The 22703-nt window shown below is 36.8% G+C and overlaps 1 protein-coding gene across 1 annotated transcript; it reads right to left on the minus strand.

Annotated features, from left to right (window-relative positions):
* Positions 1-103: 103 nt before the first annotated feature.
* On the minus strand, positions 104-22447 carry NLRP14 (NLR family pyrin domain containing 14; the record flags this gene model as incomplete). The annotated part of the gene is made up of 11 exons (XM_081063399.1): positions 104-239; positions 930-1100; positions 3934-4104; positions 6127-6297; positions 7789-7959; positions 8397-8567; positions 11982-12149; positions 14809-14973; positions 17652-19239; positions 21292-21363; positions 22156-22447. 11 exons carry the CDS (start codon positions 22445-22447, stop codon positions 104-106), a joined length of 3276 nt encoding a protein of 1091 aa, XP_080919525.1.
* Between the last annotated feature and the right edge of the window lie 256 nt (positions 22448-22703).

Raw genomic sequence — 22703 nt, forward strand, 5'->3', positions numbered from 1 at the left:
GCAAAGAGTATCTAAGCTAAGAGCCCCAGACCACTCTAAGGTCTTTATTTTAGTTTACTTTTTTTTTTTTTTTTTTTTTTTAAAGAATATCAGGTTCTTCAAATCAGAAACACTGCCACCAGGAACCATCTTCTTCATTATGATCATTACAATCTTGCTTAATGACTAAGTGAGGATTGCTAACGCGCACAGCTTCCAGCAGCTTCTGGGCTTCCGCATCAAATGCCTCTTTGCACAACCTGAGAAAACAAGGGAACATCTCTTCTTGTACTCAATTTTCCCACAGTACTTTACTTTCTCTGGAGAATTTATTTCAGAAAAAAAAAACTGTTCTGTTAAAGTAGGGAGAGAATATTAACATGGCTAGGGAGTGGGAAAGGAACCTGAGGGATACAGTAAGGGGGATATCATAGTTGAAGGAAAATGGAATATAGAAGAGAAAGAGAGAAACATTAAAAATTAAAAGGATCCTCCAAGAGCGTTTTTCTAGTCAAGCGAAACAGTACTACTAATGATACTGATGAAAATAGCTAACACATTGTTTATGTTAGGTACTGTTTTAAAGATTGCCTATACTGATGAAAGTGATCAATCCTTACAATAAACCTGTGTAGATATTATCATTTCGTCCATTTTACAGATAACGAAACAAACGTGAAAGATTGGAGACTAGCACAAGTTCAAATATCTAGTAAGTGACAAGGCTGGAAATGAAACTCAGGTAGGCTGGCTCTAGAGTTTGTGGCTCTTAACCACTATTCTGTATTACATCTCTTGAAATTCCGTGTTCTATGGGAGGGGAAAAAAAAGGCCTAGAAAATAGCCAGGGGTCCACAATCAGGTTGCTTCTGAGGCCTGCAATAAACGAGTGTCTCCCCAGATTCCTCATTCCAGAAAACTTTTCTTCTAAGAAGCCAATGAAGACTTACCCTAGAACTTGTAGTTTACATTCAGGAGACATCAAACCTTCACATAACTTCATAATTCCTTCACAACCTAAGGTATTCTGTGTCAGGTTTATTTTTACCAATCTTTGGTTGCTGCTAAGAATAGAGGAGAGATCCTGACAACAGAGATAGGTCAATCCACAATATTCCAGCCTGCAGGGAAGAGAGACTACAGATAAAGTTAACTTTATCCCATGACAGAGAGCAAGCACATAAGAGATCTGTGAGCTTGGCGTGTAGGTTAACTCCAGAAGCTTAAAAAATGAGTACAATTAGGGTATATCCAAGGAATATAAGTGTTTATAATATTCATTACTAGACATTTGTAGACTGAATCTACCCCTTCCAATATCATGAATTACAAATTAAATAATTATAATCTAAGGGATAAATAAAATATGGTAGCACATTAAGGAAAACTATAAAGCAGTTGAATTCTTGAACAGCATTAAAAATACAGCAATATAAGTAGATTTTAGAAATACGGTATTGAGTATTTAAATAGCAAGTTATATAATGAGATCTCTAGCACCATGCCATTTATGTAAGTAAAAATGCATACACCGAAAAACAACATTACATCTTTTACAAGGATACACACAATTCTATGGCAAATTTCAAACACATTAGTTCAGCTGTCCATGGGTGGGAAGGAGAATGGTTAATGGAGATAAATTAACCAACTAACCAACCAACAATCAATCAGTTGTGGGCCCTTGCATAAACCAATGATAATACAATACCATGAACTAAAGAAGCATGTTAAACTCAACCTTCTGCACCTGATGATTCCCCCAACCAATTTAAATTTAATTTTCACATTATGTTTAACTAGTCATTCAACAATTGAGGGTCTATATAGGTACTGAGTATACAAAACTTTTTCTTAAGTTGCTGCCCACATGGAACACACATTAACATAATGGAGCAATAGTACCACTAATTATGACACAGCGTACATAATATCACACAAAATAAACCTTAGGGTGAAACTCATTATAAGACATAAAAGATTATCAAGAATTCATCAAGAAACAAATCATTCTAAATTTGCAGTCACTAATAAAAGTCTCAAAATACAGAAAACAAAAACAGAACTACAAAATGAAAGACAAATAATTATAAAAAAAGACTTTAAACATATTTTACCATAATTAAATTATCTGGAAAAAGATCACAAAAAATATAGATGACTTGAACAGGATTAATAATCTTACTAATACTAAATACGGCAACCAACAGCTCTTCATATTCTTTTCAAGTGCACTAGGGAACACATATAAAAACTGACTATATACTAGGCCATGAAGCAAATGTCAACATATTTCAAAGAACTGAAATCATGCAATGTATGTTCTCAGACCACAATGCTAGAGTGTAAATATAAAAAGATAACAAGAAACCACTCTTATGTTTGAAAATTCACAGTATGAGGGATATAAATGATGAACGTCTAAGTATTACCTTGTTTTGTACACCTGAAACTAATAAATAAATTAATTAATTAAAAAAAAAAAAAAAAGAAATACACTTTAAATTAAGAAATACACTTTAAAATAATGGTTTGAAGTTAAATATTTTAGACTCAAAAATAACAAAAACATTGTATACAGTATAAAAACTTGTAGGATGAAATTAATGCAATGATTTAAAAGAAAATCATAACCTCAAGTCTGTGTTGGAAAAGAAGAAATATTTATGAACTAAGCATCCTACTCAAGAACTTAGAAAAAGAATGGTAAAATAAATTCAACAAAAGTAGAATAAGATAGAAAGAATAATTAATAAAACATCTCTAGATATCTAAATCACTAGAAATGATACAGAAATGAAGCAGATGATAAAATATTATTAGACACTTGCCAATAAGTTTTAAAATGTAGATGAAAAGCTAAAATCATAGGAATAATATTACCAAAAATTACTCAATAAAGAACTGGCTAAAATTTTAAAAGTTAAGTCTGACAAAACTGTCAAGAATAGAAAGCAACAGAAACTCTGGCAGTGGCAGAATAAATTGGTACAATCCTTTTGACACTATCTCACTCCTATTTATTCTATATAAATGTTTATGCAGGTGCCTCAGAATTTATGAGTAAAATATTTATAGCATCACTAAGTCATAAAAGAAAGAAAATGAAAACAACCCCAAGTCTCCACCTACAATAGGATGGTTATAGTTTTTGGTATGGGCATTCGTCAGAATCTTTTACAGCAATAGAAATGAATTAACTACAGTTACATGAAGCAACTAGATGACTCTTATAATCATAACATTAAGCAAAAAAAACCCACATCTGTAACACAAAAGAATATATAAAGCATGATTCCCTGTACATAAAGTTGGTCAGGTTAATCAAGAGGCCAGTGGAGTGTCATATCCTTGTGAAGATTCACCAGAAGCTAGGACTATATTGTGTAGGAAAAAAAGGGGTCCGGGCTTCTCACATGTAAAACAAAATTTTGACTCAGAGGTCAATTATTCATGTTGTATACATATAAATGTACTATCCAATATCAATTCAAGATTTTAAAGAGAAAAAAAATCTAAACAATATATAACTGAACATAAAAAGTATGCAGAACATAGGATAAGATTAGATTGCAAGTTCCTTGAAAGCATCAATAGCATTTTTCTGGATAGAAGATGATTAGTAAAATCTTTGATTTAATAAGAATAATTAATTCAAGGACAGATGGGCTCTGAAGGGTGATAGCATGTAGAAGACCTAAATCAAGTACTATTTATTTAATACATACCCTGTCCAATGCACTGAGGAAGATACAAAGAAATGTGAAATACTGCTTCTATACTAACAACATGTAATACACACTGATCCCTATATTTGAACTTAGGATTCTCATTTCTGAGAGTAACTTACCTTCTAGCCCCATTTATTCCCATCCTCTCTCCATATACTAAATTTCTTCTAGGTATACAAGCCACCAAATAGGTATCATTTTCCTAATGAAAAATTGAACTCACCCGAGCCTCTGAATATTACAGTTTGGATGTCTCAAAGCCTCATGCAGAATTTTTACTCCATCATCCTGCAAGTCATTGTTCCCAAGGTCCAGGCTCCGCAGGTTTGGGTTGTTCAAAAGAGCAGAAGCCAGATCCTGACAACATGCACTAGTGAGAACACAGCCCATCAATCTGCAAGAAATACAAAAAAAAAGTGAGACCTTTAGTTGTGAGGCTTAATTGCTTTATTTCTGGGAGAAATAAAGAGATGCCCAAGTATTTGAGCCTTTTTATTGACCCTTTTTTATCTACAATTCAGGACACTCATAAGAAGATCTAACATTACCAGTAGAAACAGATGGGCTTTCTTAATGAGCAGGAAGAAATAGTGGATAAAACTGCTTTCTTCCACAAACAGGTTATTATTGACCAAGTTTCCCAAATCAAGGGTATAAACATTTATTTCCACCAATACCAAAAAAAGTATTGTAAGCTTTCCCAAGGAACTCACAGATCTCTATAATTTCAGTTTCTAATATATTTTTGAAACCAAATTGCTTTACAGGAATCTGTCTTAAAGTGTTACCTCCAAAGAAGAAAAAAGCAAGCTACATATAAAAGACATTTTTCCTGTCCTTTGTAGGACATTCGAGGGTATTCACAATCTGGCCTCAAGCATTCTCTTTCCATACTTTGTCCCTACCCTATTCTCCAACCATACACATCTATTTTTTTTTCCAAATATACTGTATCTATCCTTGTTCCCCTTTTCTCTTCTTTCGTTCTGACAGACATCTGTATATAACAAAATCCTCTTCATCTTTCAAGACTAAAGTAACTCAGTCTCCTCTGTCCCATTCCTTGCTCCTTGAAATTTCTTTGTAACATATGGAATATATTAATATTATAGTTGGCTTTATATTATCTCTTTATTAGCATTTTGTGAATTATCTGAGGACAAGAGCATGACTTTAATAATAACCTTTAGTCCCCTCAGCATCTAGCTCAATTTGCTGTAAACACTTGTTGAGGCAGTGGCATGGCCTTTATAGACTATGAAGGTAGCTAAGAAAGCATAATTAGTCTATGTGTTTACAGCAATGCTAAGACAAGTAACTGGGCTAAGCAAACATTTTCTGTGTATAGGCCACTTAGAAATTGTATCTCTGTAGCTGAAATAGAGGTATTGGATTCAATGACAATTTCCATTAAGTAAAATTTTATTTTCCAATTGAATAATAATCAAGGAAATATCAGAGAATCACACTGTAACTCATATTGTATACGTTTTCCGAAAATACAGGTGCTTATCGGACCCAAGAGTTCAATCGCTTTAGTGTTTATAGATGTGACAATCAACTATTAAACTCATTTGGAAATTTGCTTATCATGAGTCAGTCCAGTCAAGCCAAACACTTCTGGGTATACCAACAATCTTGAATTTATAGTTCTTAAGAAACTATGCTGGGGTTAGACCTTCAATGACTCACCCAGACTACTAGTCCCATAGGAGGCCCTAGTGGGACAGTAAGCTGAGATCGCTAAGGGACACCTCTATCTTGCATCACTCCAGCCACAACATTTATATAATTAAATACTAAATATCATGCAACCAGTAAGATAATCAATAAGGTAACTATATAAGTATTTAAATGTGTTTCTGAAATACTATCACATGAAAAGAAAACCTCAAAGTCATGTCTACACAGTAATCACAATTACATATACACATACCATGCACCCACTCACAGAGTAAGAAAGAACATAACAGGAATAAAACGGTTGCTGTTTAAGAATGACTGTATTGTTGGATATTTTTAAAAATTCCATTCCCAATTTCTTTAAAAGTTGACCTATTTATAAACCTGAATTTTAAGAAAGAAAAACTAGTAGAGCACAATTTCAGGTTCATGGATGTAAGGTAGGACACACAGTAGACTCACTGAGGCACAACCAAGGGAAAAATAAAATGGCTACTGTTCAGCATGATGGCTCTGGTCCTCCTTACCTGAGGGAAGTTAACTGTGATTACTGTACTAATTGTTTTAAAAAAATTGATGAACAGACTTCAGCTAGTCTAAGGCAGAATGAGAGAGAGGGAATCAGCTGTGTATTCTTTTCTCTGACACTCAGTTCTCAGTACCTTTCTTTCCATTCCTCTCCTGCCCTCACAGTATTTAAAGCTACACAAAAGTAAGGTCAAAGAATACGTACTCCAGGTCCTGAAGATTACAGCTTGGATGCCGAAAGACATCACACAGCAGCTTTACTCCATCATCTTGTAGCCAGTTTGACCCCAGGTCCAGATGTGTCAGGCTTTTGTTGTGCAGGAGAGAAGATGAGAGATGTTCACCACTAAGTGAAGTAAAATGGCAACGTCTCAGCCTACAGGAAAGACAGTGAGAGGAAAAGATAGAATCACTGCTCTATGGCCCAGAGATGTATATCTTTGAAAACGGTTCACGTTACCAACCCTTATGTACTTGCCAACACTCCATCTCAGATCAAATACTCTTTTCCCTCATTGCCTCTTTGGCTATCTCACTTGGGAAACAGATTTGCACCAGATTGGGCTAAAACTGGATTCATGTTCTTTTTATTGCTGTAAATGAAATGTTAATCTCTTTACATTTGTATATAAATATAGTACTCTGTTGCAGAAGTAGCTACATAAAGCAGAGGAACAGGCATATGGAAAAGAATGGGAGTAATCATAATAAAGTACTTTTTGTACATAATAAAAGTGGCTTTTCCAATCATTAAGGAAAAGAATATTATGTCATAAATGATTTGGGGACAACAGACCTGACATATGGGGAGAAATAAGTTTAAGCCTTGTAACAAAATTACCTTGGAATAATTTAACATTTAAATGTTAAAAATTAAACCTTAAAGAGTATGAAAAAGATGACAAAAGTGGCATTTAAAAAAATGTTATTTTCAATTATGAGAAAATTTTTTAAAGTCATAAGGGAGAAGATAATTAGATTTCACAAAAATTTTAAACTTCCATATTCTAAAAATGACTATAAAAAAATTAGAAATACAGCAACATTCTAGGTAAATTATTTATAATATATAAAAGTAATAGTAACAATGTACATGGGATATTAATAACCACAATATATAAAAGAAAACATGCAGATGAAAACTAAGCCTATGATGAGGCAATTCCTAGACTACTAAAGGCCAAAAACATCTGAAAAGATGCTCAACATCAAATCCTTTGTAAAGTTATTTTCAATTATCTAATTAATATTGATCAAAAAGACTGTAGATACCCAGTGAGGATATTAAAATTCAGGCCCCTAGATTGACTGCTGAGGGAATATAAACAATTTGTCAGGAGGCAATTTAACCATATTGCCAATAAAAAAATTGGCTCATCAATTCGATATCTAGGACATTACCTAACAGCAACTAACAGAATAATCACAGTGTGATCTAGCCATAACATGGAATGCTATATTTCTGCTTAACGGTATTCCTTACCTGTTCTGACCCCAGAATATGGAGTTGGATATGTGGACTTTAGTTCTAAATCCATCATTTTCTTGTGATCATTAGGCAAGTTTCATAATCTTTCTAAGCTCCATATTCCTTATCTGTACAACGAGACACTTAGAACTCAGGTGGCCAATTTGACACCAAGTATTTGTGTGCAGATTAAACAAATATAGCACAGGGCCCAGCACACAATAAAGACACAATAAATGGCAGTTATTAATATCATCAAGCTCATCATCTTCAAGCTCATTATCATTAAGGATGACAGGGGAAAAGCAGAAGACAGAATACATCATTAATATTTTCCCATTTTAAATGTATTTCAAGATGTGTATTATAATGGAAGGCTGAAAATGGGGAGACACTTACACAAGGCTCTGTAGAACGCACTGTGGATGTTTCAAGGCATCACTCATAAGCTTTACTCCATCATCTCCCAAGGCATTATCCGCCAAGCATAAATGTGTCAGACTTTTATTGCTGGTAAGAGCCAAAGACAGATCCTGGCAACCAGCCACTGTGAGGCCACAGCTTTCTAAGCTGAAGGAGAAACAGATGGTAAGGGATCAGTCAAATTCCAAACTTCATGCTTCTCTTCGCCTTCACAGAGAAGTTAGCTGGTACTTACATTTCCTACACCTCAACTATAGACTCAATGTCATCAAAGCTACTAAAAATGATGGATTCCATTGCAGCAATATGTAGAGTATGATGAAACAAAACATAGGAGAGGAGAGGAGAAGCCTGGAAAGAAATGAAAATTAAGAATTCAATCATGAAGAGAAGAAGTATCTAAAAGTCAGGTAAAAGAGGAAGGGCAGTAGAGGAAGAAAAGGAGGAGCTCATCCAGGATTGACCAGGATTGACAAATGACCCAATTCGTGTCAAGACCAGGCAGTTTTCCCATTCAGATCATAACTAAGCTATACAAGATTAAACAAAATGACTCTACAGAAAACAAAGCAAAAAAGACTCACGATAGTCTCTCTACGTGACACTCTGGATGTCTCAAGGCCTCACACAACAGCTCTACTCCATCATCTAATAGATTATTGGTTGACAGGTTCAGAAATACCAGGCTCTGGCTTCTGACGAGAGCCTTAGAGATATTCAGACAACAAAGTGTAGTTAGGTTGCAGGATTCCAAACTGGAAAAAACGAAAAAATAGAAATGACCACTACTTGGAGAAGAATTATAACCACTGTTCACTCAGACAGAGCATGTGGTAACTTCGATATGGGTCTTTGACCTTTTGTGAAAATACAGCTTCCCTGCATAGAATGAGTTATTTAATTCAAGCACAAGGCTCTAACAGAGAGTTAGGAAGGGAAGGGTGGGAAGCATATCTTTTCCATCTCCACCTCCCCAATTTCTTATGAAAATACATATAAAAATATTTTTTAATGATCCTCATTTTTTTTTTAAATCTTGTTGGAATATCCTCTAACTACAACATGGGAGATGGTGGACTGAAGTATGGCTCTAGCCTTGCATTCTCTGACTTCTGAAATAGATGGACGGGAAAGCAGGAGTAAAAGCTGTGACTCCCCTGTCTGCCAAGAGCTCATTTATTCATGGGAGCCAACATACGCTTTCTGAGGAATCCAGTCCTTAAGAGTGAAAACAAGAAGTAAATTGGAAATAAAAATTTCTAAAAAATAAAGGAAGGGAAGCAGAAGTAGTGCATGTAGAGTCCATAGTTTGAGACTCATATTTAGAGACAACTTGCACTTTGCTTGAGGCTGAGCCTGACACCAGCTATTTGTAAGAAGAATCGTGCATCAGCAGCATTCCTGGAACGTGGAGTTGCTCTATTCATTTTAATCAAGGACTTATCAATTCAAGTCTCTTGGGAATTGGTTCTCTATCAAAATCAGAGTGTACAGAGGTAGAAACAGAAGGTGATCCTGCCTCAGTCCAGAATCAGACCTCAACAGATGACCTAGGACATAGGCTCAGGCTGAAAACCTCACTTGCCCTGAAAAGGTGTTATGGACTGAATAATGCTCACTAAAATTCGTATGTTGAAGCCCTAACACCAAATGTGACTGTATTTGGAGACAGGGCCTTTGAGAAAGTAATTAGGTTTTAAATGAGGTCATGAGAGCAGACCTCCTAATACAATAGGACTGGTGTCATTGTAAGAAGAGATACCAGGAATGCGAATACACAAAAATGGCCACGTGAAGACACAGCAAGAAGGTGGCCATCTGCAAGCCGGAGAGAGAAGCCTTACCAGAAACCAATCCTGCCAGCACCTTGATTATGTATTTCCAGCCTCCCAAACTGTGAGAAATAAATTTGTTGTTTAAGCTACCCAGTCTGTAATACTTTTTTATAGCAGCCCAAGGAGACTACCGTGTTTCCCTGAAAATAAGACCTAGCCGGACCATTAGCTCTAATGCGTCTTTTGGAGCAAAAATTAATGTAAGACCAGGTATTATATTATAGTATATTATATAAGACCCGGTATTATATTTTATTATATTATATTAATTATATGTATTACATATTATACATATTATGTATTATATATTACATATTATATTACATTATTATATTATTATATTATGTTATATTATATTATACCCAGTCTTATAGTAAAATAAGACAGGGTCTTATATTAATATTTGCTCCAAAAGGCACATTAGAGCTGATTGTCCAGCTAGATCTTATTTTCGGGGAAACACTGTAATACTAAAGGGTATTAACCAAGCATACAGGGAAATGAAGGAAATCTTATGCATTGTATTTGGATAGAGCCCATCTAGAAACCAAAAGATTCCAATGTTATGGGAACTGCTGATAAATTACTCAAGTTTAACAGAAAAAGAACATTACACTAGAGGGACAGAACATAAGCACATATATTATATGGCTAGTCAGCTGTCCATAGCTCTTATAACATGAGGTCTAAAATAAACACACAACTGGAACTTTTCCCACACGAAATGGCAAGTCTATACAGGCCTCTTGATTACTCCCCAGTGGCTACCCACAACAGGAGAAGATCCAGTCCTACATAATGCAGTGTTTGGTTATTACAGTGCTTTGATGACCTCTGCCACCCAAATGTTCTATTCACTGGTGCAACGAAGCTGACTAGTTGGCCCAGAGAGATGTTTTCCTGTCTGAATGTCTAGTAACTGGGTCTACATCAAGGTTTATCAAACCACAACTGATAAAAGAGATTTTATCAAGTCCTGCTGATCTGTCAAGTGCCAAGTTATTTTGTCTTGGATCCAGGGCTCCCACTGTAAGAAAACATTTTGCCCTCCATTTCACAGCTGTTTGCTACTAGTATGTTTTACTTTTAGACAGGAACCAATGACCTACTTCTCACCTGGGTTCTAGAGCAGAGGCTGCAGGTTATAGAAAATTCCTCAAAATGTCCTAAAACTACTTCATAGATAGTATAACCGATACCCTAACCTGGCCTGCTTATAACTTAACACATGTTCAAGAATTATCCACCAACTTTCCAGACATGCTGTAAGTGAATTTAATCCTGTAAAAACTGGTGATAGCTCGGTGCGAGGTCGGAGGGATAGTGGATGGGGGGCGAGGGGGAGACCACAGTGTAAGGGATATAAATGATGAACGTCTAAGTATTACCTTGTCTTGTACACCTGAAACTAATAAAAAATAAAAAATAAAAATAAATAAATAAATAAATAACCAACCAACCAAAAAAAAACTGGTGAGATTTAAAATACTCAATGGTAACAGAATTCATAGTCAAAAAGACCTTGTCGCAGATTTTACTTGTGTTTTTTTTTCCTACACAGATTATCATGCTTCCCACAAATACAGACCTATCTTGGCCTTTGTTGCATCAAGGTTCATTCTTCACCACCACCACCAACTGACTCCAGGAATTACAAAAACTTCAAAGGTAAAACCAATTGCAATGATTTTTCAATTTTTCTTTTGTCAGAAACTGAGTATTTTTCATTGTAAAATCTTTCTTGAAATCCGTCACACAGTGTGGAGACCAAGTATGATTGCTAAGCTCACTTTCACAAAGAAAGAAAATCAGGCCCACCACTAAGACCCAGAGTATACATGACAGCGAGTGAGCACCCTCACAGTTGACAGCTGCTACACTGTTCCTCCTCAACTTTCTGCACTGGTCATAGAGTTGCACTTATAAGGTGAGGGCGATTCACTATCAAAATTAAGTAAAACCGAGCCTGGCACAGCACTGCCCTCAGTTACCATTAGTCCTTCTTCTCTATGAGAATTTAAAGACACAATGAATATACATATTCTTGCATTGAAATATGAAAAAACTTAAATCTTTATAAATTCTGGGTCTGACCCTCCTCCCCAATTTAGGAGATGGAGACACAGAGAACTGTACGATGAGGTGTCTTCAGATGGGGAGGATGGAAGGAGTTAGAAGTCATATCAGTAGGAAATCACCCTCAATCTACTGATCCCCGTTATTCCGTATCATGCAAGTATGAGTAGATTTAAGGTGGCGCTATGAACAGCAATTCCAGGCTGGAAGAGTCTATTTGGACAAAATATCAATTGTAATAAAAACCTCACAGCTTACCTCAGATTCTGTAGTTTACAGTCTGGGTGTTTCAAGGCTTCACATAATGACTTCACTCCACTGTCCCCTACATCACTCCCTTTCAGGTCGAGATGCATCAGATTCTGGTTGTGAGTCAAAGAACTAGAGATATTCTGACAACCATCAGGGAAAGAAAGAAATCTCAACCTTTAGGGAAAAAATATACAGGAGGGATTACAAAATCATCTCTGTTCCTAGTTACAGCACCCCTTTCTTTTCAAACCTAAATAACTCTTAGATGTTTTCTAAATATTCCTGCCATTTCTTATCTTACTTAGGGTTCCTCATATTCCAGGTCAGGTCATAAATTCAAGTTTCAGGATGTTGCTTAGAAAAACAATTGGGTTACCACTTAGGTGTCCATTACATTATATCCTGACAAGTGATACTCTCAACTTTGTTTGACCATGGAAAAGATAATAATATCAGGAAAAGCAGAAGGGGAGTTTTTTAAGCTCTTAAATTCCAGAAATGGCCACCCAAAATTATTGGGATTATTCCAAATACTGTAATTACAACATTCACAATATTTAATCCATTAAACAAGCCAAGGTGAGTTAACAATTAACATCAACTGTTTGATATGCATTAGGAAAACACATTATTGCAAAAATGCCATCATCTCGTGAACTTTGTTAGGTGTACAGAGACAGCCCAAAACAAAATAGGAAGGAAGTTAAATCCTCCCATTTTTCTTTTGATTTTTCCATCTCCTAACTCAGTTACTGTTAGCTGTACCTGATTCTTCTGTAGTGCCTCTGCTGGGCCCAAATGCTTAGCATGTTCACACAGCTAATTGTTCAAAACCTCTTTTTTTGCCCACTACTTACCTACCCTTCACCTTGACCTCCTTCTAGGCAAGCACAAGAAAATAAAGCTTTTCCCCATTTAGAGCATCAACCATCATCATCTAGTAAAAGTGGCTAACGCACTCACTAAATGTAAATCAAAAGTATAGTCTCACTTGTTAGGGAAATGGGATCTGAGTAAGACCCCACTAAGGTGGGAAAGGCCAAAAGCTACCTTCACAGTATCAGGGTACCCTTGCATTCTAAAAGAGGAAACCATTTAACCCAAAAGAAGACATTAGCTATTGTATTGGTGACATTTAGTGAAGGGACAATGTGTGGGGGAGATATTTGAGGGTTAGCTAAAACGACTTCCAGGAACCCCTGAATTATAACATATATGTAACTGCCTACTACATCTATATGCAAATCCAGACCTAATCTAGTTGCTTGAAACCTAAGGTCAGATTTCACTAAAAACACTGAGATTCTAAGGGAAATATTTAGCGGGAAGCCTGGACCCCCCCCCAAAAAAAAAACATTAATCTTCAGTGCTCACAGGAACCAATATCTATCATTCTTTCAGCATTCAGCACATATTACTGAGCACCAATTAGGCCACATGTGCATTGATGGGCACCGAATACAGAAAAAAAAAACAGGATCAGTTTCAGCTCCTCGTAGAGCCAATGGACAAGAAGAAGACATGTAAACAAGCAAATGTAAAAATGTGATATGAGTATCTAGAATCAAATTAAAGACTAAAATAGCAAATGTCTGCAAGAATGAGGAGCTGCTGCAACTTTCGCATATTGCTAGTAGGACTATGAAATGATAAAACCACTCCGGAGAACTGGGTGGTTATTTCTTAAAAAGTTAAATATATACCTATGAGCTAGCAATTCCATTCCTAGGTATTAGCTCAAGAGAAGAAAACATATGTCACAAAATAAAAAAATAAAAGATTTTCACAAGAATATGCACACCAGCCTTATCCATAATAGCCAAGAATTGGAAACCCAGAGGTCTATTCACAGAGAATGAATGAGCAAGTTGTAGTATATCATACAATGGAATGCTAATCAGAGATAAAAATAAAGGAAAAAGAAACATAAACTAATAGACACAGACAATAGTTTAGTGGTTATCAGAGAGAAATGAGGGAGGAGGGTCATAGAAAAGGAAAAAGGGGACTCAAATATATGGTGATGGAAGAAATGGCTCTGGTTGGTGGAACACACAGTGTGATACATGGATGATGTATTATTGAAATGTACACTTGAAACCCATATAATTTTACTAACCATGGTCACCCCAATATATTTAATTAAATAATTAACAATTCAAAACAGAAACAAACTATTAAAACATGCAGTAACAGATAAATTTTCAAAAACATTTTGTTGAGCAAAAGATGGACACAAAATGCATAGATTGTTGAATCAATCTAAATGACTTCCAAGTACAGAAAAAGCTAATATATAGTGATAGAGGTTAGAAAGTGGTTGCCTTTGGGACTGGATTGGTGAGATGACTGAAAAGAAAGGGGTACAAGGAAACTTTCTGAGGTGATAGAATTATTTTCTGTCTTGTTTGGGGTATCGGTTACAGAGGTGTATGCAACTGTCAACACTCAACAAACCGAACACTTAATATCTATGCATTTTATTGAACATAAATTATTCATCAATAAAAAATTAAAGTGTTCCAGAACTTCTTTGAAAATGCTTTGTTGACCTGCCTAGAATGCCTTAGCTTTGTGTTCTTTTTCATCTAGAAAATTCCTAATCAAGCCTCAAAAAACCATGTCAACAGCTGCTATGTCCTGTGCTGTCTTTCCCAGAATAAGTCAGTTATGCTTCCACGTCCTCAGAGGTTTCCACTGGTCACGTTCTTAGTTATTTTACTCAGTGGATTTTAAATATTTGTTTACTGTTTCCCCTAAGAAGTAGAAGTGGGAGGTGGGACAAAGAAAGAAACTGGAATAACTCCATTAAATTTTCTCATGTCAGACTTACAATAGTTTCTGTAGTTTACAGTTTGGGTGCCTTAGTTCTTGATAAAAAGTCTTCATTGCTAACTCATCAAGGTTGCTATGACACAGGTCCAATTCTCTCAAGTGTTCATTTGTATGAAGCACAGAGCAGAGATCTTGCCAGCAATGAGTAATGCAACCAACATCCCTTTGCCTAAATAATTGGGAAAAGAGAAGACCAATGATCCTAGTTCAGCCCAGGCAACTCTCAGAAGATGGTACAGGGTAGAAGTAAGTGGGCTTTGGGAATGGCGAGAACACCCAGTGCAGGTCTGGCTGGGTACAGTTCACCGGGAAGCCTTCCTCTTGGCACTCCAGAGGCTTTATTTGCCCAATAGCTTTCCCAACCCCCTGGACACACTCCTTTGATGCACAAGAGCACTTCTTTTAGGAGGAAGAGACTCAGGGAAACTAAGAAGTCTTCAAAAACCTGAAGAGCCTATATCAAGAAGAAAAATAACATCTGACCCCAATGAGTAAGATTAGGAATAACGGGTACACATTATGAGACTGTGACACAGATTAAGAACCACAGGTTTGAGCCCAGTACTAACACTTACTAGCAAAATTACTTTCAGCAAGTCACATCAATTCCATGAACTCTGAATTTTCTTCATCTATAAAATGGAAATGCCATCTCCTTTCATAGGGTTTGAGGATTTAATAGCCAATTTTAGTGGGCACATAAAAGCATTGTGTAAATTTTAAAATGCTGTATAATTTAATTATTAGGCATACTATCAATAAACTCATTATACACAAAAAAGGTGATAATAAAACAGATAGTCTAGCAATTATAAAAGCATGAGCTCTACAATAGAATAGTTCCGAGTTCCAACTCTACTACCATTCACTAAACTGAGTGATTCTGGCAACATTACTAACCTATATGAGCCTCAGCTTCTTCAACATAAAAAGTGATGCTAATAGTATCTGTTTCTTAGGATTACTGTGAAAATCAGTAAGACAATCTGTAGAAAATGCTGAGCCAGTGTTTCACATTGTAAATGCTCCTGACAATTGGTAGCTGCTGTTATTTAAAGTATATAAAAGTCTAGCATGTTGCCTTATATATAATAGCTACTGTAGGGCAGGAAAAAAAATACCTTTTTCCCTCTGCCCTCCTAGGTTTCCTGGCCAGGGCCCTGTAAATTAGATTGACAAAAGACAGATTAACAAGAGAAAAGCATGCAAATTTTATTAGCATGTGCATCATGGGTACACATAGGGGAAACTCACTTATGAGTAACTCAATAGGGTGGTTAAAATTTGGGATCTAAACACCTCACTCACAGGGTAAAGGCAAGGGAGAAAGGGTGCTTATGGAAAAACAAATGATTTTTCGGAAAGATAAATGGGATTTAGGAGAACAGATGAGAGACGTGATAGTTTGTGATGTTTGTCTGGGTAGTGTCAACTTCTGTCTCCAAAAAGAGATTAGGGTTGCTCCTAGGAGGGGATTTATGACAGTTGAGTTCTTTTGGGAAGCTCTGCTTTTAGGCAGATAAGGTATTTCAGAAACTCAAATGCTTTCAGCTCAAAATAATTCTTTTGTGAAAGTGGCATATTTTGGAGTGACATATCCTGATCCCCTTCACTACTCAATAAATATTGGTTTCCTCCCTTATTTCCCCGATACCTTATTTAAATCGGAATGAATGACATTATAGAGTGGTGACCGCTACATCACCTGACGTCTTAAGAGAAAACTAGGCAATAAATTATTGACTCAAACATTCAAGTGCTTACAGTGTACAGATACTATGGATAAAACGTGTGGTCTCAGTCAAATTACACAATTTCATGGTACCTCAGTTTTTTATAAGTAAAAGTAGCATCTACCTTGGATTTTTTAGGAGACTAAATGATTTGGGGCTTAGAAGACTGTCAGGTATGTATTAAGCAAATGTTAGCCACTATTTAATGTGTGCTTGAATCAATGATTGTACACTTACTTTCTAGGTGAACTCTGCATCTCAGTTTTGTAATCTCAAAAGTAAATTGAGATATGGCTTTCACCAGCATTAAACTGGGAATGTTAAATATCCTGTGCACTCTGTAACTGTATACCACGTTGTAAGCCCTCAATTAATTTTAGTTTAATATGGAACTAATTCCATAATTCAATTGGTCCCCCCAGACTTAGATGGGTAGAGTCAGGAAAGGCAATCTGCGGAAGGGAAGAGGGTGTAATAATAAGCAGAAAATGCTGAAGTTCATTTATTCTTTCAAAACATTCATCTAGCACCTATATTTCTCACCCACACCTGACTCTCTCCAGTTAGCTGTTAAAGGGCTGAGACTTTTCCTACAAAGGCCGGGTATGTCTAGGCAATGGGGAAGGTGAGCTAAATCAGTAGAATACAGCGGAACAGAGCCCACAGAGATGACCTATGTACACTAGGTTTAGCCAGAAATTCCTAGTTCCTATTCTTCTGGAGGGCATTATTTCTAAAAGTTAAATATATGTAAGATGATGGGTGTAAGTTTGGGCTATGCCATATCCCTCCCTGAGGACTGAAGCACTCATTCCCGAGTTGTTGGGAGTGTTGACAGCTGACAGTGCTCAGCCAAGAACCTCTCCTGGGATTACCATCAGGACAAGATGGATACTTCAGGCAAGTTTTTGCATATTCCTCACCAGTAATTGTGACTGGTCAATAAGGGGTTTCAGTGCCTGGCCTCTTTTTCTCAAGGTGGGAAAACTCTGAAAGGTTATCCTGGCTCTGGGATCTCAGCTAAACAGCTCCTCCTTTCCCTCTGAGAAAATCTACTTCCTTCACTCCCCCACAGAACACATCCAGGGAACTGACCTAACACACTTACCAAGTTTCAGCTGGGGGGCTTAAGTTTAACATCTTCTCAACTACCACAGACAGTTTAATGGTCTGTAAACTTTGGCAATGCTTAAGGCAGAATGAAGACACAAGCAAATGGATTTTCCCATAAATATTAATGACAACCTTTTGTAAATGTCTCATTGCCTGGCTTACAAATGCTTCATCTTGAGTCTCATACAGACAATGAAAAAACTCCAGACATTCCAGCTGTGATGAGAAATATTCACTCTTTCCTAATATTTTCATCCACTGAAGTATCTTCCATTTTATCTCCAGTGACATTTTACAGTTAAAAGTTTCCTCCAGTTGTTTTACTCGATCTTCATTCAAAAGGCCAAACAAAAAGCATTTCATCTGCATCAGATGGGGGTCTCTATGGCTGTTGCTTTCAAGTAACAGCTTCAAGTCTTCAAAAGACTGAGAGGAACGGTCTGTGATTCCCCAACTGTCTTTCAACATATAGAACATAGCTGCAAAAAACTCCTGAATGTGTAGGTGCGTGAACTCATAGCAGTTTTCATACTCTGTGTCCTTTTGAAGAATATTCATGTCCAGGAAAACTGAGACATCAGATTTAGTTAACCCATGCTTTCTGAGATTTTCCCTGTAAAACACATGTGTCATAGTCCAGACTCCTTTAGCGGCCAAGTGGCATAGACTCTTCAGTTGGGTTTGGTTGGGTAGATTAGGACAGCTTCCATCTACCTGTGTGAACAAGCTAGAGATATAGCAGGTAAACAGAGCTGTGGTGGTTTTGCAGGTCAACCTGATATCACCACCCTTCTCCATTTGCTGCTCCAGACAAGTACAAATGACCCAGCACACTAGGGGGACTTGGCACATGCTAAAAAGCATCTCGTTGTTTCGTAGTAAATCCAGTACTTGCAAGGCCAACTTCTTGTCTTCAAAAAATTGGTAAATATACTCCTCTCTTGCATCCTCAGACATACCTAGTAGCTCTACAGAATGCTGGCTTTTCAACAGAGGCTTTAGTTTCTTGCAAGCTGTGAGTCTCGTTGTCACCAGTAAGGACGACTCAGGGAGCATCACTTTCCTCAGCAAACTACTCATGAGGAAGGACACTGGGTGTACCTGGGTCCAGTCTTCGCACAGCGCCAACTCAGGTTCCTCAAATGCAAAGTTCAGCTCATCAAAACTATCAATTATAAAAAGGAGACTATTTGGCTGGGACATAATGCTTTCAATGGGGCCTTCTGTGCTGGGCCAGTCCTTTGCTATCATTTGAACAGAGCTTCTTTCTCTCAACTGGTTAATTTCTCTTGCATTGAGATAAAAAATGTAAGTAAATTTCTGGTGATAGAGATTGCCCTGGGCCCAATCTAACAATGCCTTTCTCACCAAGGTGGTTTTTCCAACTCCAGCAGCCCCCTGAAGTACCACTGTCTGTGGCTGCTCACCGGTTTTGACATCCACGTCAAACAACTGTTCCAATAGTTCTTGACCTTCCTCAGCAATTTCATGACGGAAATCTTTAGGTTCTCCAAACAAACACTTCCTATTCCGCATGATGCAAAATTTTTCCTGTATTTGAATTTTGTATTCTGTTCCATCACCTAAGTCAGAATGGAGCAAGAAAAACAAAACAAAGATACACGTAATCGAAACAAATTCTATGATTTGCAATGTTAAGAATACTGGACTTGGAGTTAGGAATAAGAAGTGATACAGGCTGAAATCAAAGTGCAGGCTGGATTAGCTAAGAAAAGAATGTAAATAAAACAAAAATATTCCTGTAGATTTAAAATCTACATTAGAAACAGGAAAAATAGAACTGACAATAACAAATAAATTTGTGATGGAAACTAAAAATTAAATTCATTCTAGAAATATTTTCTCTATTTTGTACTTTTGCTCTACAGAGAAAAAAAGGTGATACATGTGTAGAACAGTCATCATCCAGATTAAAAATGAACACAGACAACAATTAACAGTAATAGCCAGAGAGGACCTGAAGACAGATCTGAAGCTACAAAATAATCCACTTTGTACAGGTAAAACATTAATAGAAATGAACACTGAAAAGTAGCATGAAGAATATTTAAAAGAGAAGAAAAAATTCCCAAGTGTGCAAGTTGAATGAAAATATGGTCTCATTTTTACTTAAAGTCTGATCCCATCTTTAGATCTCAATTTAAATGTCACTATCTCAGGAAGGAAGTCATCTCTTAAGCCCCAACGCTAGAATAATTCTCTCTCTCATATACTCCCATAAAAGTTTATTTTTCATTCATAGCACTTATCACAAGCTGTAATTATTCTATTTAATTTTTAAAGTAAATACAGGTTTGAACTGCGTGGGACCACTTATAAGTGGATTTTTTTTTCAATAAATATACAGTCGGTCCTGTGTATCCCCTAGGTTTCACATTCACAAATTCAGCCAACCTCAAATAATATTTTTGATCTGAAGCTGGGAATCTGCAGACGAGGAGGGCCAAAACTCTATGCACGGTTCTACACCATTTTATACAAAGGACTTCATTCAGCATCCACAGATTTTGGATCGGAGGAGGGTCCTGGAACCAATCCCCCTCAGATACTGAGGGACAACTGTGAATAATTCTTTCCTTTGTTTTCCTAGGCATTCACGATAAACGTCTAACATAGTTCATATTCCACTAAATTACGCTTAGTTCTCCCCCAGGAAAAGTTATGGAATTATAAGGCAGGTATTCTTTCTTTTTAGGGAGTAATATCTAATACAGTGCAGTACTTAAAATTGAGATTATAAGGATGATTTTACTTTCTTCATTACACTTTTATCTAGATTCTAAACATTCTAACAGAACAATCTCTATGAAGATAGAATGCTGGTTTCTTAAATTTATGGCCAGTTATACCACAAAAATAAACTTCCTTGTAGTGGATCAGAAACTAAAGTCAAAGTGGGAAGTCATCTTCAAGATCATTTAATACAATAAGCAAATTATTTATTAGTACTTAAAATGAAATTCCAAGTACTAATAAATACTTAGAATGAAGTTCCAAGTACTAATAAGTTCTTAATTATTTCTTGAATGAAATAGTGTGGCCTGTTAGAAAGCAACATATCTGAATTAAGAATCAAGGTTTCTCAGCTGGACCAGTTTTCTTTGTATTGTAATTCCTCTTACAGACTGGAAGTCAACTACATAGAAATCAAAACAAAGTAGGGGGAATGGAAATGGTACTGTACTAAAAATGAGAAAACCTGATTCTAGAAATCACATTTTATATGGAGTAATTGGTTACCACCCCTGGAATTCAATGATTGCATCATTTCTAAAGAAAGGGAATAGATGTGATAAGCCAAATAGCCCCTGCTAACTCAGGGATTCTTAAGTCTATAAAACACAGACATGAATGTACCTTTGTTCATTAAGATTGTCATCTTTGATTGGATTTCCAAATTCAGGGCTCTCTTGAGGCCCTGAATTAACATGGCCTTGATGCTGACTTTGGCCAGGGAGCCAGTTTTGTTGACTCTTTTTGAATGAGAATCAGCAAACAGGTAGGATAGTAGAGGAAGTTAACATGAGTTGAATAAAAGTCCCCTGGGAGATAAACCCCATCCTGCTTCAAAAGCTCATACTCTTCCCAAATCTGACTAAAGCCCATCTACTCACCCAGCACTGTCTCTTGATCATCTTGTGCCTCTCCGGCCCTGGTGTTGTCTGGTCCCATGGTTTGGACTGCCCCTGCAACAGGTTCCAAAAGGACCATGAGATTTGCCAAAAACAAGGAGAGCTTTGGTAATGGCCAGAACAGGGGCCAGAGTTCTCCTCAGTGGTCTAATTTTATGACTACCTGTTTAAGAAAAGTAACACCATTAGAGCCTCAGACACCACCAGTCTAGCTGAGGGAGAAGTGATATGGCATGAACAACATAAAATAGGAGACCCCTTGTCATGCCCCCCACCCTGTAACAGGGCCAGTGGTCTAGTCTAAGCTCAAATTTCCTTGTCTGTACTGACCTCATAGTGATACAGTGAGCCCCAAAGGAAAGAATGGATATACACTTTGTAAGACTTGTATATGAATAATGAATTTTAGATATCTACCATATTTCATACTTGGGAATGACTAAAAATACTGACTCAGCTTATGTCCCTTAATAATTTTTCCCAGTCCTACTTCAGCAAAGATTTTAAATCCTATTTGAGATTCCTTAAAATTTAGCCTAACCTATGTCTTTATCTGTAGTTTAGGCAAAGGAACACTAGATGGCACAATTCTTATCACTCAGTTCCGTTAAGCACTGTAATTAGTGCAAAATGGATGAATTACCCCCAGTTAAGGAGCCAGGCTGAGTAACAGTACTCAAAACCCTCCTGCCTCTTCAGTGCTCCTCAAATGATCCAACAAGCTCCCAATGTACTTGAGCACCATGGAGCTTGTGTCCCACAGAGAATCATAGAATCACCCTAGCGGGTTCCAGGAAGCACTTCCTTCTCCCTACCCATCCCAGATATGTCCCCAGCATCACTCACAGTTGATCTCTGCTTTTGCTCTCTCACACAGATCCTTCAGGTTCATCTTGCCAAAGATTTTGAGAGCCACATCCCAGGCCCGCTCTCCTGAATAATGCTTCTTCATCAAGTTAGCCAAATCCTCCCGCTTGGCCTTCTTCACTTCTGCCCAGGGTATCAGGCAGTCCCCAGGTTCCACAGCCTCATTCTTTAGGAGTAACTTGAATGTCTTTAATTCCTCTTTGTTTAGCTCCTCCAAATACAACAGGAGCCCAAAATCAGCAAAGAAGGAAGATGACGACAAATCTGTCATCTTGTCCCTGAAAAAATAATTGAAATAAATGGGACCTAGGGAAAAGTAAGATTAGAACATGAAATACCTATACAAATATAGATTAATTCAACAAAAATGTGAAGCCCACTAAGTTCGGCTCAATGCTGACCTACTATCCTCTGTAATACATTTGCTATCATAAAAAAAATTCCTCTAATATAGACCACTGTATATTTCTTCCACCTTAAGAGCTACTCCCATTCCTACCACTTATGAGTTATAAGAAATAAAGACA

The sequence above is a fragment of the Rhinolophus hipposideros genome, assembly GCF_964194185.1.
Source record: "Rhinolophus hipposideros genome assembly, chromosome: 10".
Classification (NCBI taxonomy): Eukaryota; Metazoa; Chordata; class Mammalia; order Chiroptera; family Rhinolophidae; genus Rhinolophus; species Rhinolophus hipposideros.